Source organism: Anguilla rostrata, chromosome 5, assembly GCF_018555375.3.
Source record: "Anguilla rostrata isolate EN2019 chromosome 5, ASM1855537v3, whole genome shotgun sequence".
NCBI lineage: Eukaryota > Metazoa > Chordata > Actinopteri > Anguilliformes > Anguillidae > Anguilla > Anguilla rostrata.
Genome location: NC_057937.1, coordinates 36,689,840 through 36,704,382, shown reverse-complemented (window position 1 = coordinate 36,704,382; position 14,543 = coordinate 36,689,840). Strand labels below are relative to the sequence as shown.

The following is a 14,543-nucleotide window of genomic DNA, read 5'->3' as shown; positions in this document are numbered from 1 at the left end:
ACTTACAGGGGACTCAGAGAGCGCACTCCTGCACGGAAGAGCCGGTGCTTACAGTACTCACAGGAAAGAGCTCAGAGAGTTTAAAGCAGTCCCTCAGCAGTGGGAAAGCCAAGATCTTAAGCGCCTTCACAGGTACAGAGCAGATGCTAGCCTACCTTCGGAGAGTCAGAGATGCAAACGACCTTCTGGTTAAGCCAGTAGATGCTTAAGCACCCTCCAGGTAGAGCTCAGGGATGCCTTAGCAGATTCACGAGAGCAGAATGCCTGTGCGTCTCACAAGGCACAGAGAGCAAACAGCACTCACAGGTAAGGCTCAAGGGAGGCCTTCACAGGAACTCAGAGATGCTTAAGCAGTACCTTCACAGGTAAGAGCTCAGAGATGCTTAAAGCAGTACCTTCACAGGTAAGAGCTCAGAGATGCTTAAGCAGTACCTTCACAGGTAAGAGCTCAGAGATGCTTAAAGCATACCTTCACAGGTTAAGAGCTCAGAGATGCTTAAAGCAGTACCTTCACAGGTAAGAGCTCAGAGATGCTTAGACAGTACCTTCACAGGTTAGAGCTCAGAGATGCTTAAAGCAGTACCTTCACAGGTTAGAGCTCAGAGATGCTTAAAACAGTACCTTCACAGGTAAGACTCAGAGATGCTTAAAACAGTACCTTCACAGGTAAGAGCTCAGAGATGCTTAAAGCAGTACCTTCACAGGTAAGAGCTCAGAGATGCTTAAAGCAGTACCTTCACAGGTAAGAGCTCAGAGATGCTTAAAGCACTACCTTCACAGGTAAGAGCTCAGAGATGCTTAAAGCAGTACCTTCACAGGTAAGAGCTCAGAGATGCTTAAAGCACTACCTTCACAGGTAAGACTCAAGATTCTTAAAGCAGTACCTTCACAGGTAAGAGCTCAGAGATGCTTAAAGCAGTACCTTCACAGGTAAGAGCTCAGAGATGCTTAAAGCAGTACCTTCACAGGTAAGATCTCAGAGATTCTTAAAGCAGTACCTTCACAGGTTAGAGCTCAGAGATGCTTAAAGCAGTACCTTCACAGGTAAGAGCTCAGAGATGCTTAAAGCAGTACCTTCACAGGTAAGAGCTCAGAGATGCTTAAAGCACTACCTTCACAAATACAACCACAGACTTAACCCATGGCCTACAAAGGAGTACAAACTAAGTTCTGTCCTAAGTACTACAGATATTACAGAATTTTTTTATTCTGTGTTGCATGCACGCGTGTGTGTGTGTGTGCGCGTGCGTGCGTGTGTGTGTGTGTGCGCGTGTGTGCGTGCGTGCGTGCGTGTGTTTACCAATTATTCTGGATTTTTTTTGTTCCCGTAAGGTCTGGGTCATTTCCATTTAATTACATTTAATGAATTGAATTCATGAATCAATCTCAATGTCAGATGAAGATTTCTCAATGAGATAAAATGAGTCGCAATTTCAATTCATTTCCCTAATTGACAGAATTAAACGGACTTGACCTCGGCCCCCGGTTCCCATTACATTACGGTCGAGTGATCTGGCTTGTATTTTGAATTATTTATATTCTACCCACCACCCCCCCCCCCCACCCCCCACGCCTGCTCTTAAAAAAAAACCATACAAATTTAGCATTTGTGAATTACATTTTAGACTCCTTCTGTTTTGTGCATCTCTGGCGTGACCGTTTTCCCAAACAGGCCCGCGCCTTTGTGCGGATGTCAGTGTGTCACCGGCGCATAAAACGCAGAATGCGTGGCGGCGGCAGCGGCGACCTTGCTTGCGGAGCCAGCGCCGAACGCGCCGGGCTGTTTGCGGAGAGAGACGGGCTTTGTGTGCGCCGGGAAGAAAACTGACGCCGAACAAAGCCCGCCTTTCATCGATTTTTAAAAGCGTTTTTAAACGCGCGAATCGTTTCCGTTTTTTTTTTTTTTGTTTTTCCTTCTTTTTTTTTTTTGCCTTGTTTTTTTTTTCCGCGAGCAGCTCTGCTTTTTTATGTATTGATCTGACTGCAAGGTCACTTACTTCTCTTTGTAAAAAAAGAAAAAAAAGAAAAGGAAATAGCTTCTGTCTCAAAAAGGTTCCTTGGGACAGAGGTGAGGGAGGGCAGGGTGGTATGGTGTGGTCACCCATCTGTGTGTTTGCATGTCTGCTGGTGCATCTGTGTGTACTACTTTAGACCACTATGGATGTGTGTGCTTGTGTGTGTGTGCTTGTGCTTGTGCGTTCATGCGCATGCGTGTGTGTGTGTGTGATTCTGTTCCTGTGCTTGTACGTATGTGCACACACGCATTTGCATGTGTTAAAAGATAAATGCATTTAGTTTGTTTTTTTGCTCTTACTTTGTGATAAAAAATTTCTTCTGTAATTTCATCCTAATTTATTTATTAGCTTTGCAGTGGTGTTTGATTGTATATTAATGGCTTGACTAAGACTTTCTTTGAAATGAATTTATGTTTTGCAGAGTTTCCTTTTGACTAATTCTCCAGTGAATGTGTGGTTTGTTTTGTATTCATGAAAGATTTTTGCTAGTGATGTGCCTTGATGACAACTAATTTGATGTTATGCAAAAATGATTTCAACACATTACAGAGGTAATGAAGGCAGGTTGTTCTTGAAGTTGGAGTCTTATTTGTGTGCTTTGGTTTACCTCAGGCTTCTCGTTCTCTGCTTTCAGTGTCAAATTGGACCGTCTTCTTGATCACATTGCCTATTCGAGAAGGGCTGGAATATTGATTTGGTTTTTTGTTGTAAAACGGAATATTCAGCATTCTTCCAGACATCTGTCCAAAAAAACCACTGAGCTCTTCTTTGTTTCTGACATGTATAATTATTTCTCAGAGAACTGCATTCACATTGGCTCCGGCTCTGTCGTTGCTTTTCTAATCAAATGTGTATTTTATTGTATTTTATTTTTTATCAATAATTTAACAAAAGAATTACACAAAAGTCGATGTGGTCATGGCACAGTGTTGCATCTGCCCTTTTGCCTTTTCAGTTAAAGCCCGTCGAAGCAGCTCAAGGTGAATAGCTCGCTGCATCAAATGTATAAATTGCAGTTCCTGCCTCTGTGTGGTGGTCACCCGCCCATGTTGTGGTACTCCTTTTCACACTTCTCTGTATTACCTCTGCATCATAGTCGTCTGCACCATGCGGCCGGCAGCCATGATGCTGCTTTATTGGTGCAGTGACGGCCACTAGTCAAAGCAGAATTTCACAAATCTCAACTTATGACTTAAACACCTTAAGCCCTTTGTTGTTTCTGGGAAACACCTTAATCGGTTTGTTTCGTTTATGGTTTTTTATTCTTGAGGGTTCAGCACTTTAAAAAAAAAAAAAAAAGATTGGTGTTGTAGCACCAGCTAGTATAATAGTTAGCTAGCCGCTGGTTGGCTAATGTTTTGTGTGCCTCCATATTTGTCAATGTTCTGTAGTGTCATAACTATCTCTTTTTGCTTTTCATGTATTGATAGGATTGCATGGACGGAGGATGCCTTTGGTCATTCTCCCCTGTTTGTTAAGCTTGTATTCTGGCCCGATAACGGTTTTTGCTCTATAAATAAGAAGCATGAGTGTTATCCCAGATCCGCCTAGTCTTTGGCTCCGGGCAATCGGTAAAATGGCAGCTCGTAACCCTGTTATAAAAGCCTTTGGAACATTGCCCAGGAAATGGGTGTTTAGCGGCACGCGAGTACAGCGAAACCTGCCTTGGCTGTCACCTTGGCTGCGGCGTCCACCTGCACAAGATGGCCGGCGTCCCTAAGCGTACCCCCTGCGGCCATGAACAACACCTCCCGTGCCTTTGGTTGTACCGGCTGCGTTCTCAACTTGTATGGGTGTCACCTGCATGTGCCTGCAGTGTCGCGTCCTTATCGTCCAGTCCGGTGTCATCGCCAGGACGGCGCTGAAGAGCCAGCTCTCGTCCAGCCGCGGAAGAGCTTCGCTGTTGCGATGTTATGAATCACTTCGGGCTTATCTCCTGACAGCTATGCAATATAATGCAAATCCCCTCTCCCGTTGCGGCTTGCCGGGGTTGTTTACACGCGGTTACTTTAATCACTCATCTGCCCGTTTGACCCCCCTACCATCGCGCACCCCTCCCCTAAGACCCCCCCCCCCACTCCCCCCCCCCACCCCAAATGCGTAGATGGATGGGAGAGAGAGAAGAGGGGAGACAAAGATGCATTAGAATGTGACACTGTGAACAAGCGCCTCTCTGCAGGGAAGGGGGGGGGTGTGTGTGTTTCTGTGCGTGTCTGCGTGTGTGCGTGTCAGTCTGTGTGTCTGTGTTTCTGTGCATGTATATCTGTGTGCGTGTGTATTGCTGTGTGCGTGTGTCTGTCTTTGTGTCTGTGTGCATATCCGTGTGCATGTTTTTGCTGCGTGTGTCTGTTTTAGTTTTTGTGTGTATATCTGTGTGCGTGTGTATTGCTGTGTGTGTGTGTTCATGTGTCTGTGCGGGTTTATCTGTGTGCGTGTGTATTGCTGTGTGTATGTGACTGTCTGTCTGTCTGTCTTGGTGTCAGTGTGTATATCTATGTGCATGTGTACTGCTGTGTGTATGTGTGTTTGTGTGTCTGTCTGTCTTAGTGTCAGTGTGTATATCTGTGTGCGTGTGTATTTCTGTGTGCGTGTGTCTGTCTTTGTGTCTGTGTGCATATCCGTGTGCATGTTTTTGCTGCGTGTGTCTGTTTTAGTTTTTGTGTGTATATCTGTGTGCGTGTGTATTGCTGTGTCTGTGTGTTCATGTGTCTGTGCGGGTTTATCTGTGTGCGTGTGTATTGCTGTGTGTATGTGACTGTCTGTCTGTCTGTCTTGGTGTCAGTGTGTATATCTGTGTGCATGTGTACTGCTGTGTGTATGTGTGTTTGTGTGTCTGTCTGTCTTAGTGTCAGTCTGTATATCTGTGTGTGTGTGTGTACTGCTGTGATTGTGTCCATCATGTGTAGCACAGACAGGCAGGCCAGGGAGGACATTGTGGCTGAGAAACGGCGGTGCTTAATCTGCCCTGGCCTCTGGCTGTCTGATCCATTAACTTGGACCCAGGCCAGCAAGATCCACGCTCTTAGCCTGGGGCCATATAAGGGCCAGGTATGTAGTACACGCTCCTCTGCCCCGGTCCTGGAGCGCAACACGGCTTTTTTAAAATTACACTTCAAGCGCTTGAAGTCCCAGGAGCTGGAGCGCGCCTCGTTTGAGCGAACGACTCAACCGGGCCCAAATTCTCCGAAGGTCGCGGCGCTGCCTTGAAGTCGAATCACTGAGTCAGATCGTTGTGCGCCGAAGCGATTTCTGAGAGAGGAAGACTGACTGCCCACGTACCCACCTTCAGCCCCCCCTCCCCCTCGCCCCCCTCCCCGCCCCCTTCAGAACCCGGAGCCGTCACCGCGCTGTCACTTGGAACCTGTTTTTAATTTCCCCTGTCGTCTCGGAGTTGATAACCTCCCTGACAGGCCTCTTTCACGGGGCCGTAAACAATCCTCTGCCTTTTTTTAAAGCCCGGCCTTTTTCTTCTCCTGCTTATCTTCCCTCGGACACATTGGCTGAACCCGAGACCCGCAATCCCTCCCTGCAGTCTCGGTCAGTCTCCCCAACGCCCCCCCTCACCCCCCACCCCCCCGGAGATGGACTGACCACCGCTCCGCTCCTGCTCCCTGCTGGTCTTCCACCGGTCAACTGCTCCTTCCTGGAGAGCTCGCAGAACATGATGTCACGACCCCTCACGGGCCGGGCACGTCTGACACGTGGGGGGCGACATAGCTCAGGAGGTTGTCTGGCAGTCGGAGGGTTGCTGGTTCAATCCCCGCTCTGGGCATGTCGAAGTGTCCCTGAGCAAGACACCTAACCCCTAATTGCTCTGGTGAATGCGAGGCATCAATTGTAAAGCGCTTTGGATAAAAGTGCTATATAAATGCAGTCCATTTACCATTTACCATTACACGTTTTTATTTGTTTATACAGAAGCAGTTTTTTTTGTACTTCGTCTAAAGGACCGACATCGTATTGGGGGAAACTTGCGGTGCGACGGAGATTCTGCTGAAACCGGCATTTGCCTCTTGTCTAATTGTGTTCTGGTTATTGTGGCGTCCTAATCCAAGTCGGGGGAAGCAGAAGTTGTCGGAGCAGCTGTTTTATTATTCAAAGCTATTCTGTTTCTTGCGAAACTCTGCATATATATCGCCATCCGGCAACTTATTTTGCATATGCATGCAATTAGCCGAGCTGAATTAAGCAGAACAAAAATTAAATGCCAGTCAGTGCAAACAAGCGTGCGCGTGTGATTTATTTGACGACATTATTACCAGTAATTATTTATTACTGACTAATTAAAAATTGAAACGGACGATCGTCTCCGAAGCGAAAAAACAAAGGGAGAGGAGAAACAAACTCCCCGCTCGGGTTTTCGGAGGTGTCTTTGCGTTCGCGGCGGGAACGTCAGCCCGTCGACAGGCGGCGGATGGGGCCGGCAATTAGCCGCAGGCTCGCGCGCGGCCGCCCGTTAATGCCCGCCCACCGACGGGGCCCTGGATACCGCCGTAACGCCAACCGTCACGGGGAACCGGTGCGTCCATGTGCCCCCCCCCCCTCCCCCCCAAAAAAAAAACGACACTGTCTCATTTTTCACATAAGTCCCTGAATATTGCAGCCGGGAAACCATGAAAGTCTACTGGGGCGAGATGTTGGAAGGCTAGTGTAATGAAAACCACTCAACTCCTCAACCGGTCAACCCCCCCCCCCCGCCCCCATTTGAAAAGTGGTGGGGTCATCTTATTCTTAAAACCCCACGGTCTGTTGGTTTGGGCGAGGAGGTATTAAAACGTTAAAGCTGACTGCAGTAACAGGCGGCGCGTTGACCGGACGTGCTTTAATACGCCCGTGGACCCCGCCTTCACCTCTGCCGTAATAAAGCCGTCTCATATTCAGAGACCTCGAGTGCGTCCGCTCCCGCTTTCTTAACGGCCGAAGGTGCCCTGCAAGACAGGACGCCGCGAAGGCCGGTAAAAAATGTGTGCAATTCGCCCAAGTCCGTTCGTTCGTTGTGTCACATCACTCCGCGCGCTGTTTTTACGGCTCTGTCCACTCAGGGGAAATAACAGTGTAATGTCAGACCTGCCCAACCGGAGGTCCGCCCCCCCCAACCCCCCCAACCCCCCCAACCGGCTCCGCGCGGGAAGGAGCGGCCCGGGAGGGGGCGGTCGAGCGGCCCGGGGCGACACGGGAAACCTCGCCGTCGCGACGGGGGGGGGGGGTCACGGTCCCGGGTCGACCATGAACCAGCGGAGGATGGCACGCTAGCTAATAGCAGATAATGGTTGCGCGGGGGGGTGGGGGGGGGTCGTTCTTTGACGAAGCGCGCGGGTCGCTCAGGGTTCACCGACTGGGCAGCGTTGCTCATTGGCCGATCCCGCGAAGGCTGGTGTCAGGCGGGGTATTTCTGCGACTTTATTAGTGTATCACATCAAAGGCCTCCGGAGGGCCTCGAGAGACGGGGGGGGGGTGGGGTGGGGGCGGGGGTCATGTTATGTCTTCCGAGAGATTTCCCCTGCGTGCCTCAATTATTTCCACTTCTGCCCGGAGTTGAGAGGAAGATATTACCTGGAGCTTAGGCGCGTCTGCCTTTCACTGCGCGATTCTGCCTCGGCGCTCCCGAATTAAAGGACGCTCTTCCGAGCTTTAACAAACGGCTAAAGCCGCGCCGCTATCGCGCTTGCTAAAGCGCCCGTTCGCTAACAAAAAAGAGCAACGTGCTCACTGAATGACTCAAAGGGAGGCGGGGGGAGGGGGGGGAACTGGCGAGCTCCGTTCGACGCGGGCGTCGTCGCTCGACACGACCGAGCGAGGCTTCGCCGCGGGCCCCCCCCCCTCTGCGAGAGAGAGAGAGAGCCCGCGAGCGGCTCCCCATCTCCCGAAACAGCTACGCGCTAATCTGCTGAGGGGAATGTGAACGAGGGCAGTGATCGTGGCGGCCAAAAAAAAAGCTCCCGGCTATACATCCTCCCCCCCACCCCACCCTGCTCCCCCCCCCACCCCTCCAGAAGCCGGAGTTATTAGTTTAGCTGTCAGAGCGCTCGAGCGCTCTTGGCAGCCTGACCTCGCCGCGACTCCGCGCCGCGGTCTCGCTGTCACCGAGAGGAGCCCCGAGCCGATGGCGGCCTCGGCGCCCGAGGCACCCCGCTTTCTCCTTATCCGCTCGCCGTCGCGTAATCTCTCATCCCCCCCCCCCCCTCGCTTCGTCTCGCGAGCCGGCGTCTTCCTTCGTTATCGTGTTCCGCCGAGACTCCCGCAAATTCCTTCCCGGGACAAAAAAAAGAACTAGGGCGAATTTTAGCGCGCCGCGGCCGTCTCCCGAGCACGCCGTGGACGCCCGTTCGCGCCCGACTCTGCGCCTGTCAGTTCTGAGCCAGCGGCGGCGGCGGTGGCGGCGGGCTGCTCTCGTTTGAGCCCCGTGGCGAGTCTGGCGTAGCGCTCGACTCGAAATTGAGTGGCGGCGCTGATTTCAAAACGTGCGTTTTTTTTGGGGAGGTTTTTTTTAACCCTCGGGTTTAAGTCCGGTGGCGTACGGCGGATACGTTGTTTGTCTGGCTGTCACTGAAGCGAGGCTGGTTTACGTTCGGGTCAGCCAGCTTTGTGGTGTTACCGTTTGTTTCCCCTCGTTCTAGAACATTCTTTATTTGACCGAGTTAAAGAGTGAGTGAATTGTAAGTGGAGTTGATTTCTGGACTCTTGTTTGACTCGATAGCTTGACTGGGTATCCTGTTCCCTCCGCAGGTCTCTCTGCGCGCTCAAAGCCTCGACTCCCGCTGCCTCTTTATTAGCCGCCGCCGCCGCAAACGCGTTCCGGGCCGGCGAACGAAGAGGAGCCTTCCTCTATCTCCGTCTTTATTTACGGGCGCTTCCTCCTCTGTTTAACCGGAGTGCGACTTCCAATAAAAGACGCGCGGCGTAAACCAAGTCCCCGGGCCGATACCCGCGCCGATGCCGATGCGGACGCCGGGCGGGGCTCTGAGGCGGGAGCGCCGGGCCGAGGCGCCGGGGGGGGAAGGGGCGGGGGGGAAGGATTTGACAGGCGCGCCGCGTCAGGATTGATTGCGCGGCCCCTCCTCGCAGCGGAGGGCCCTGCTCTCCGTGAAAAGCCGCCGTCGCGGTGTCGCGTCTCGGGGTGACGGCGCTCGTGTTTCCGGGGAAACGATCGGCGGCGTCGACTCTCGGCCCCTCTCCGAACGCTCGCGGCTAATTGGCCGAGGCTCTTTTATGATTAATTAGAAGCACTTCCTTTGGAAGTCATTAAAAATCTGCGCGAGGTAATAGTTAATCACTTAGCATGACACCTTGTAAAAGGGGCTGTGTAAGAGGAAGGGATACAATGGAAAACAATAGAAATGAGTGCAAAGCTTTTTCTTTTCCTTCTTCTGTCTGGTTCTGAGACCTTTGTTGTTCCTCAGGCGACGCTGAAGTTCTGCCTTTCTGGGTTGGTCCTTGCCTTTCTGTTTTTCTCACTCTCCTTTCTTCCCCTCCCTCCCCCTCTCTCTCTCTCTCTCCCTCTCTCTTTCTCCCTCTCTCCGTGTCCCCCCCCCCCCCGTGCTTTGGGACCTGCCGACCCTGTGCCGCTAGCAGTAGAGATTAAGGTCATCAAGGACCTGCCCTGGCCCCCACCGGTGGGGCAGCTGAGCAGCACCTCCCTGCTGGCCGAGGGCGTGGAGGTTCCCACCCAGCCGGCCCAGCCCTCGCCCGGACAGCCCGCCTGCGACCAGCACCATCACGGTGGGTGTGTCCCGGAACCCCCCCCGGGATACCGGATTTCCATGACGACGACCATTCGCTCCGACCTTCCCCTGTCTCTCATTAGCACTTAGCTCCTCCCCCCTCCCCCCCCGTCCCCCGACCCCGTCCCATCACATGACTGCACGCGTCTCCCCGCGTCCTCATCTCACTCCTATCTCCTCCGCTCATCTTTTCCGTCCCGTCCTTTTCCTTCCGCACCCTTTTGTTCCGTAATTAGGATATTATTCATTGTCACTTCCCCGTGTCTGCGAGAAAAGAACTGGGTCAAAGAAATGACACGTTGTATGACTTTCTCACTTGAGAGATGTAACCAAATGTGAGATCAGTCCTGCGCTGCTCTATTATTATAGCCGACTCTGGATCCGGTGGCCATGTTCCCTCCATTAACCGAAGAAGCTTTTTTTTTGGGGGTGAATATAAATGGCGCATGTTAGCGCTCCTGTGTCCTCCGTACGTGGAGGAGGTGGCGTTTCCGGCCAAGATGAGTGCAGTTCTCCATCTGGTTTGCCCCGGGGTGGGAAATTAGTCACACCGGTTTAGGCCTGCGCAACAAGGTCGGTTTAGCGTTAATTCAGCTGAGCGTTTCTCCGCGTTGCTGCTTTCTACTGGAAGCCGCCCACTTTCTCATACCCCGCACGCGCTCGTAAAATTTACCAAACCTTCGCGGGCACAGCCCAGATACGCAGTACGTGCAGTCGGAAGGTCTACACCTTCTACTTAAGGCGCCCTGTTTAGTCGTGGGTTCGTGTACAGGTTTTGTTGTTTTTGTGTTTGACCGAAAGACTGTATAACCCATTTTCATGGAACTACCCTACGTGCTTATGTGAATTTATCTGCAGTCCAGTTTGTGGAGGCTAAGAGAGAAAGACGCACACGCACGCACACACACACACACACACACACACACACTACACTCAGAGGTGTACATGCACAGTTACGGTTTCAGTTGAAGGGTATTGGTTTGAATATAAGCGGTAGGTACATGGAAACTATTCTTAAAACTGAACAGGCTGTGTGTGTGTGTGTGTGTGCTGCATAGAAGGCTGTTCTGCTGGAGACAGTGCAGCCCCAGGCAGAGGTAAGTTTCATTAGAGAAATTCAGAGTCTCACTGACTGTTTTCATCACAGCATGCATCTCTACTCCCACTCATTACCTTGTTTTTGGTTCAGTTGCAAAATCCTCAACTGTATCATTCAATATCCTGCTGCTGTATTTATGAATGGCACCATGATTATGAAAATAATGAAGATTACCTCTCCATGAAACATCAGTTTATTGAAATTCCTTTATACGGAGTTATAAAGCAACACACACGCGCGCTTGTACTGTACCCACGCATATACACACACACGCCTGTGCGCATGCACGCACATGTACACGCACGCACACACTTGCACACAAACTCACGCGCAAACGCTCGCTGCACCCTGGCCGAAGGCGGTTTACCAGGTCAAAAGTGGTTTTTCTGACCGCAGACGTTTGCGCGGTCAGTTTCTAGCTGAGTCGTCCCGCCCAGCCGAGTGTAGATCCTGTTGACGCCCTCGGTGGAAGTGTCAGAGCTCACCTCGATTTCGGCTGGCTCGTGAGAGCTCCTGAGCGGTTCAGGGTTTCGCCCAAGCTTTAGTGCGGCTGCCGTACGACCCACCATTACATTACATTACATTACAGGCATTTAGCAGACGCTCTTATCCAGAGCGACTTACACAACTTTTTTACATAGCACTTTACATTGTATCCATTTATACAGCTGGATATATACTGAAGCAATGCAGGTAAAGTACCTTGCTCAAGGGTACAACGGCAGTGTCCTTACCCGGGAATCGAACCTGCGACCTTTCGGTTACAAGCCCAGTTCCTTAGCCGCTGTGCTACGCTCCGTCAGCATCAGAGCAGCGGAGGCTCCATTTAAAAGCAACGCGTTTCTCACGACCTGGTTTTTACCCACGAGCCACCACTTTATTCCAGGGAGAGATCGTCTCTCTCCAACCCGACATCCCGCCATCCATACGTTATCTGTACCCACTTATTCCTGGTTAGGGTCGTGAGAGGTGCTGGAGCCTATCCCAGCGTGCATTGGGTGAGAGGCAGTAATACACCCTGGACAGGTCACCAGTCTATCACACACACCATTCGCTCACCATTCACTCACACGCTCATGCCTGTGGGCAACTTAGAGTCTCCAATCGGCCTACCTGCATGTCTTTGGACTGTGGGAGGAAATCCACAGAGACACAGGGAGAACGTGCAGACTCCACACAGAAAGGCCCAGGCCGGGATTCGTGCTACCCACTGCACCAACGTGGTGCCTTTCCAGCCTGACATCATCAGCATATCTGAGCATCTCTCATCAGAAGAGAAATCACATCTGCATATAAATTGGAGGTCCTTTGTTTGGGTGTGATGAAGAGCTCACGCCTTTTTATTTTCTGACATGAGCTAATTGTCCATTTCCAGGCGTTTTTTTTTTTTCTTTTTCTTTTTTCTTTCTCCTTGTCTTTTTTTTTCCATTCCGCGGATGCAGAAATACTGTAATTAAAAAAGCCCTGATCTGATCTGGCAGCACGCATTGGGGGAAGTTTTTGTCCCCCCCCCCCATTTGGTGGCTCACTCCCTTTCTCTTCAATAATCAGTCCGACACCGCTGCAGGGAAAATGTCTTAATGATTGCAGATTCTCACCCGCTACGTCAGTCAAGGCGTCAAGGGTATATTTAATCCGTAGAATCAAGCAGAGGTCGCTTTTTCACAGGGTTAAGGAAAATAAGGCTCTTTAGTAGAACAACCCCATACATCGCCATGGCGTTAACTGCTAGTCTAGAAAATGAAAGAGTCAATTTTCGCAAAACTGGTAGGCTTTTTTCCGAGAGCTTTTGTGTTAACTGTCACAATGTCAGACTGGAAACATGAATTCACATTTGACGGCACAGCAATCAACAACGAGGTTTCCCAATTGAGAAGTGAGCTGGTATGATTGAGAGGTCATTTGCAAATGAGAATTAATTAGATGGATTCATTATTAAAACTGCTCTGAATTTGTGCTGCGTTTTTCTTTGTGATTTTGGAACGCGAGCGCATTGGCTTTTGATGCTTTGGGCTTCTGAAGCCTTCTTTCGGGACTGTTTTGGAACGGCCAAAGTCACAGTTTTGCTGTGTCTGGAGATCTTTTCTATTAAAACTGGGGAGAGGAGCTAGGTAAAAGACAAACACTCATTCACATGCACATACACACACACACACCTGTTTGCATGGATGCACACACACGTGCATGCACACAGTACACAAACACTCATACACATACGAATTATACTCGTTGATACAATTGCATTCACACACACACACACACACACACACACACACACACAGAACGTCACTATATAAACGCAAAAGCTTTGTTAGGCACACACAGAGCACAAGCTCTCACCCACCACACAAACAAAGTCACACGTGCTCAGACGCAGCCTCACACACATGCAGCGCGCGCTCACGCGCACACACACACTCAGAAAGGCTACGTTCTGACAGGAAAGGTTGAACGGGTGAACCTGCCCAGGATAACCATCTGCCCTGCGTAGGTGGGAGAGAGAGAGTGAGACGGAAAGAAATACGAAGGGAGGGAGCGAGAGAGAGTGAAAGGCTGAGGGAGATGTAGAGAGATAGAGAGGAGGGGGTTCAAAGGGAGAGTGGGAGAGAGCAAATATTTAATCACGTTCAGAGAAGGGCTGGGCCTCCATGTTGAAATTTTGTTAGGTGTCAAGGAGAGTTTAATTACCTTGTTGTTTCAAAGCAAAGCCCTGGAATTTCCATATTTCAAAGAAAACGAGAGCGGGAACGGGGGGGGGGGGAGGGGGGGGAATGCAATTAGTTTGTCGGATAACCTTCAGTTTTCGCCGGCTAACCTAGAGGAAATCGCGAGGATTTGCCGTACTGCCTGCCTGTCTCCTAAAAAAAATAAATAAATAAAATCTAACGCAGTCGAGAGAAATCGAAAAGGCTATCACCTGCGTTCCTGCCGAAAGCAAGCGGCGTGGACACAGAAGAGGGCCCCCGAGCTTGTAAACGCAGCGGAGCCGGCGACCGTTCGGAGCTCTCCTGACCCTTCCCTTGCGTGCGACAGGCTCTGCGTGCGTGCGGGCGACGCGCTCGCAGCGGGAGCGAAGGTTACCGCCGAGTTTGAGCGCTGACAGCTTGTTTTACGTTGTGATCTGTCTCAGCCCCCCCCCCATGCGAATGCGCCTCCCCTTGCCTGAGATGTTGCCATAGAAACTGACCGCTTCAATTATGTACAAATATACACATACAACGCACAAATACAATACACATATTTCCTTTCAACCAGACATTTTGGAGTGTGTGCGCTCACCTTAATTGGGTAAATACGCAGAACATTAGTCAGTATTATAAGATTCATTAAGATAAGATTATAACATATTTGAGAAGATTTTTATATCTTTTCTTTAATGAAACCTGAGGGGAAAAGGAATAATTTTTTTATCTTGTTGTGACCATTACACTCAACTGAGCTCTAATGCATTTCACAGTAGTTGAAAATTAACACCGAAATTCAACTGGTTCTGAGGAGGTACAGGGGAGCCCCTGGTGGTCAGTGTAGAAATAGCAGATTTCTTGTAGCCGCGTTTTGCTGTAAAGCTGTTCACTCATTGTTCCCCTCTGTTTAGGTAGTAAACGCGCCATTGAAATACATAGAAATGTATAGATTCTTATAGATACTATTAAGGTTTGTGCATATTATATGTTATATTTTTTCAGTAACCAAAAAATTTTAAATAAA

General features: G+C 50.3%; 1 protein-coding gene across 5 annotated transcripts in view; it reads left to right on the top strand.

Moving 5' to 3' along the window:
* LOC135255178 (SH2 domain-containing adapter protein F-like) overlaps positions 1 to 14,543 on the top strand; it is a 114,756-nt gene that overhangs the window by 84,541 nt on the left and 15,672 nt on the right. For 2 of the 5 annotated variants that reach the window (XM_064336006.1, XM_064336008.1), the window contains exon 4: positions 9,585 to 9,734. The exons of 1 other annotated variant lie outside the window; for it this stretch is intronic. In XM_064336006.1, coding sequence (XP_064192076.1) covers positions 9,585 to 9,734 — 150 coding nt within the window. The remainder of the gene's footprint in view (positions 1 to 9,584; positions 9,735 to 14,543) is intronic. 2 more of the 5 variants (XM_064336007.1, XM_064336009.1) reach the window with 1 other exon arrangement.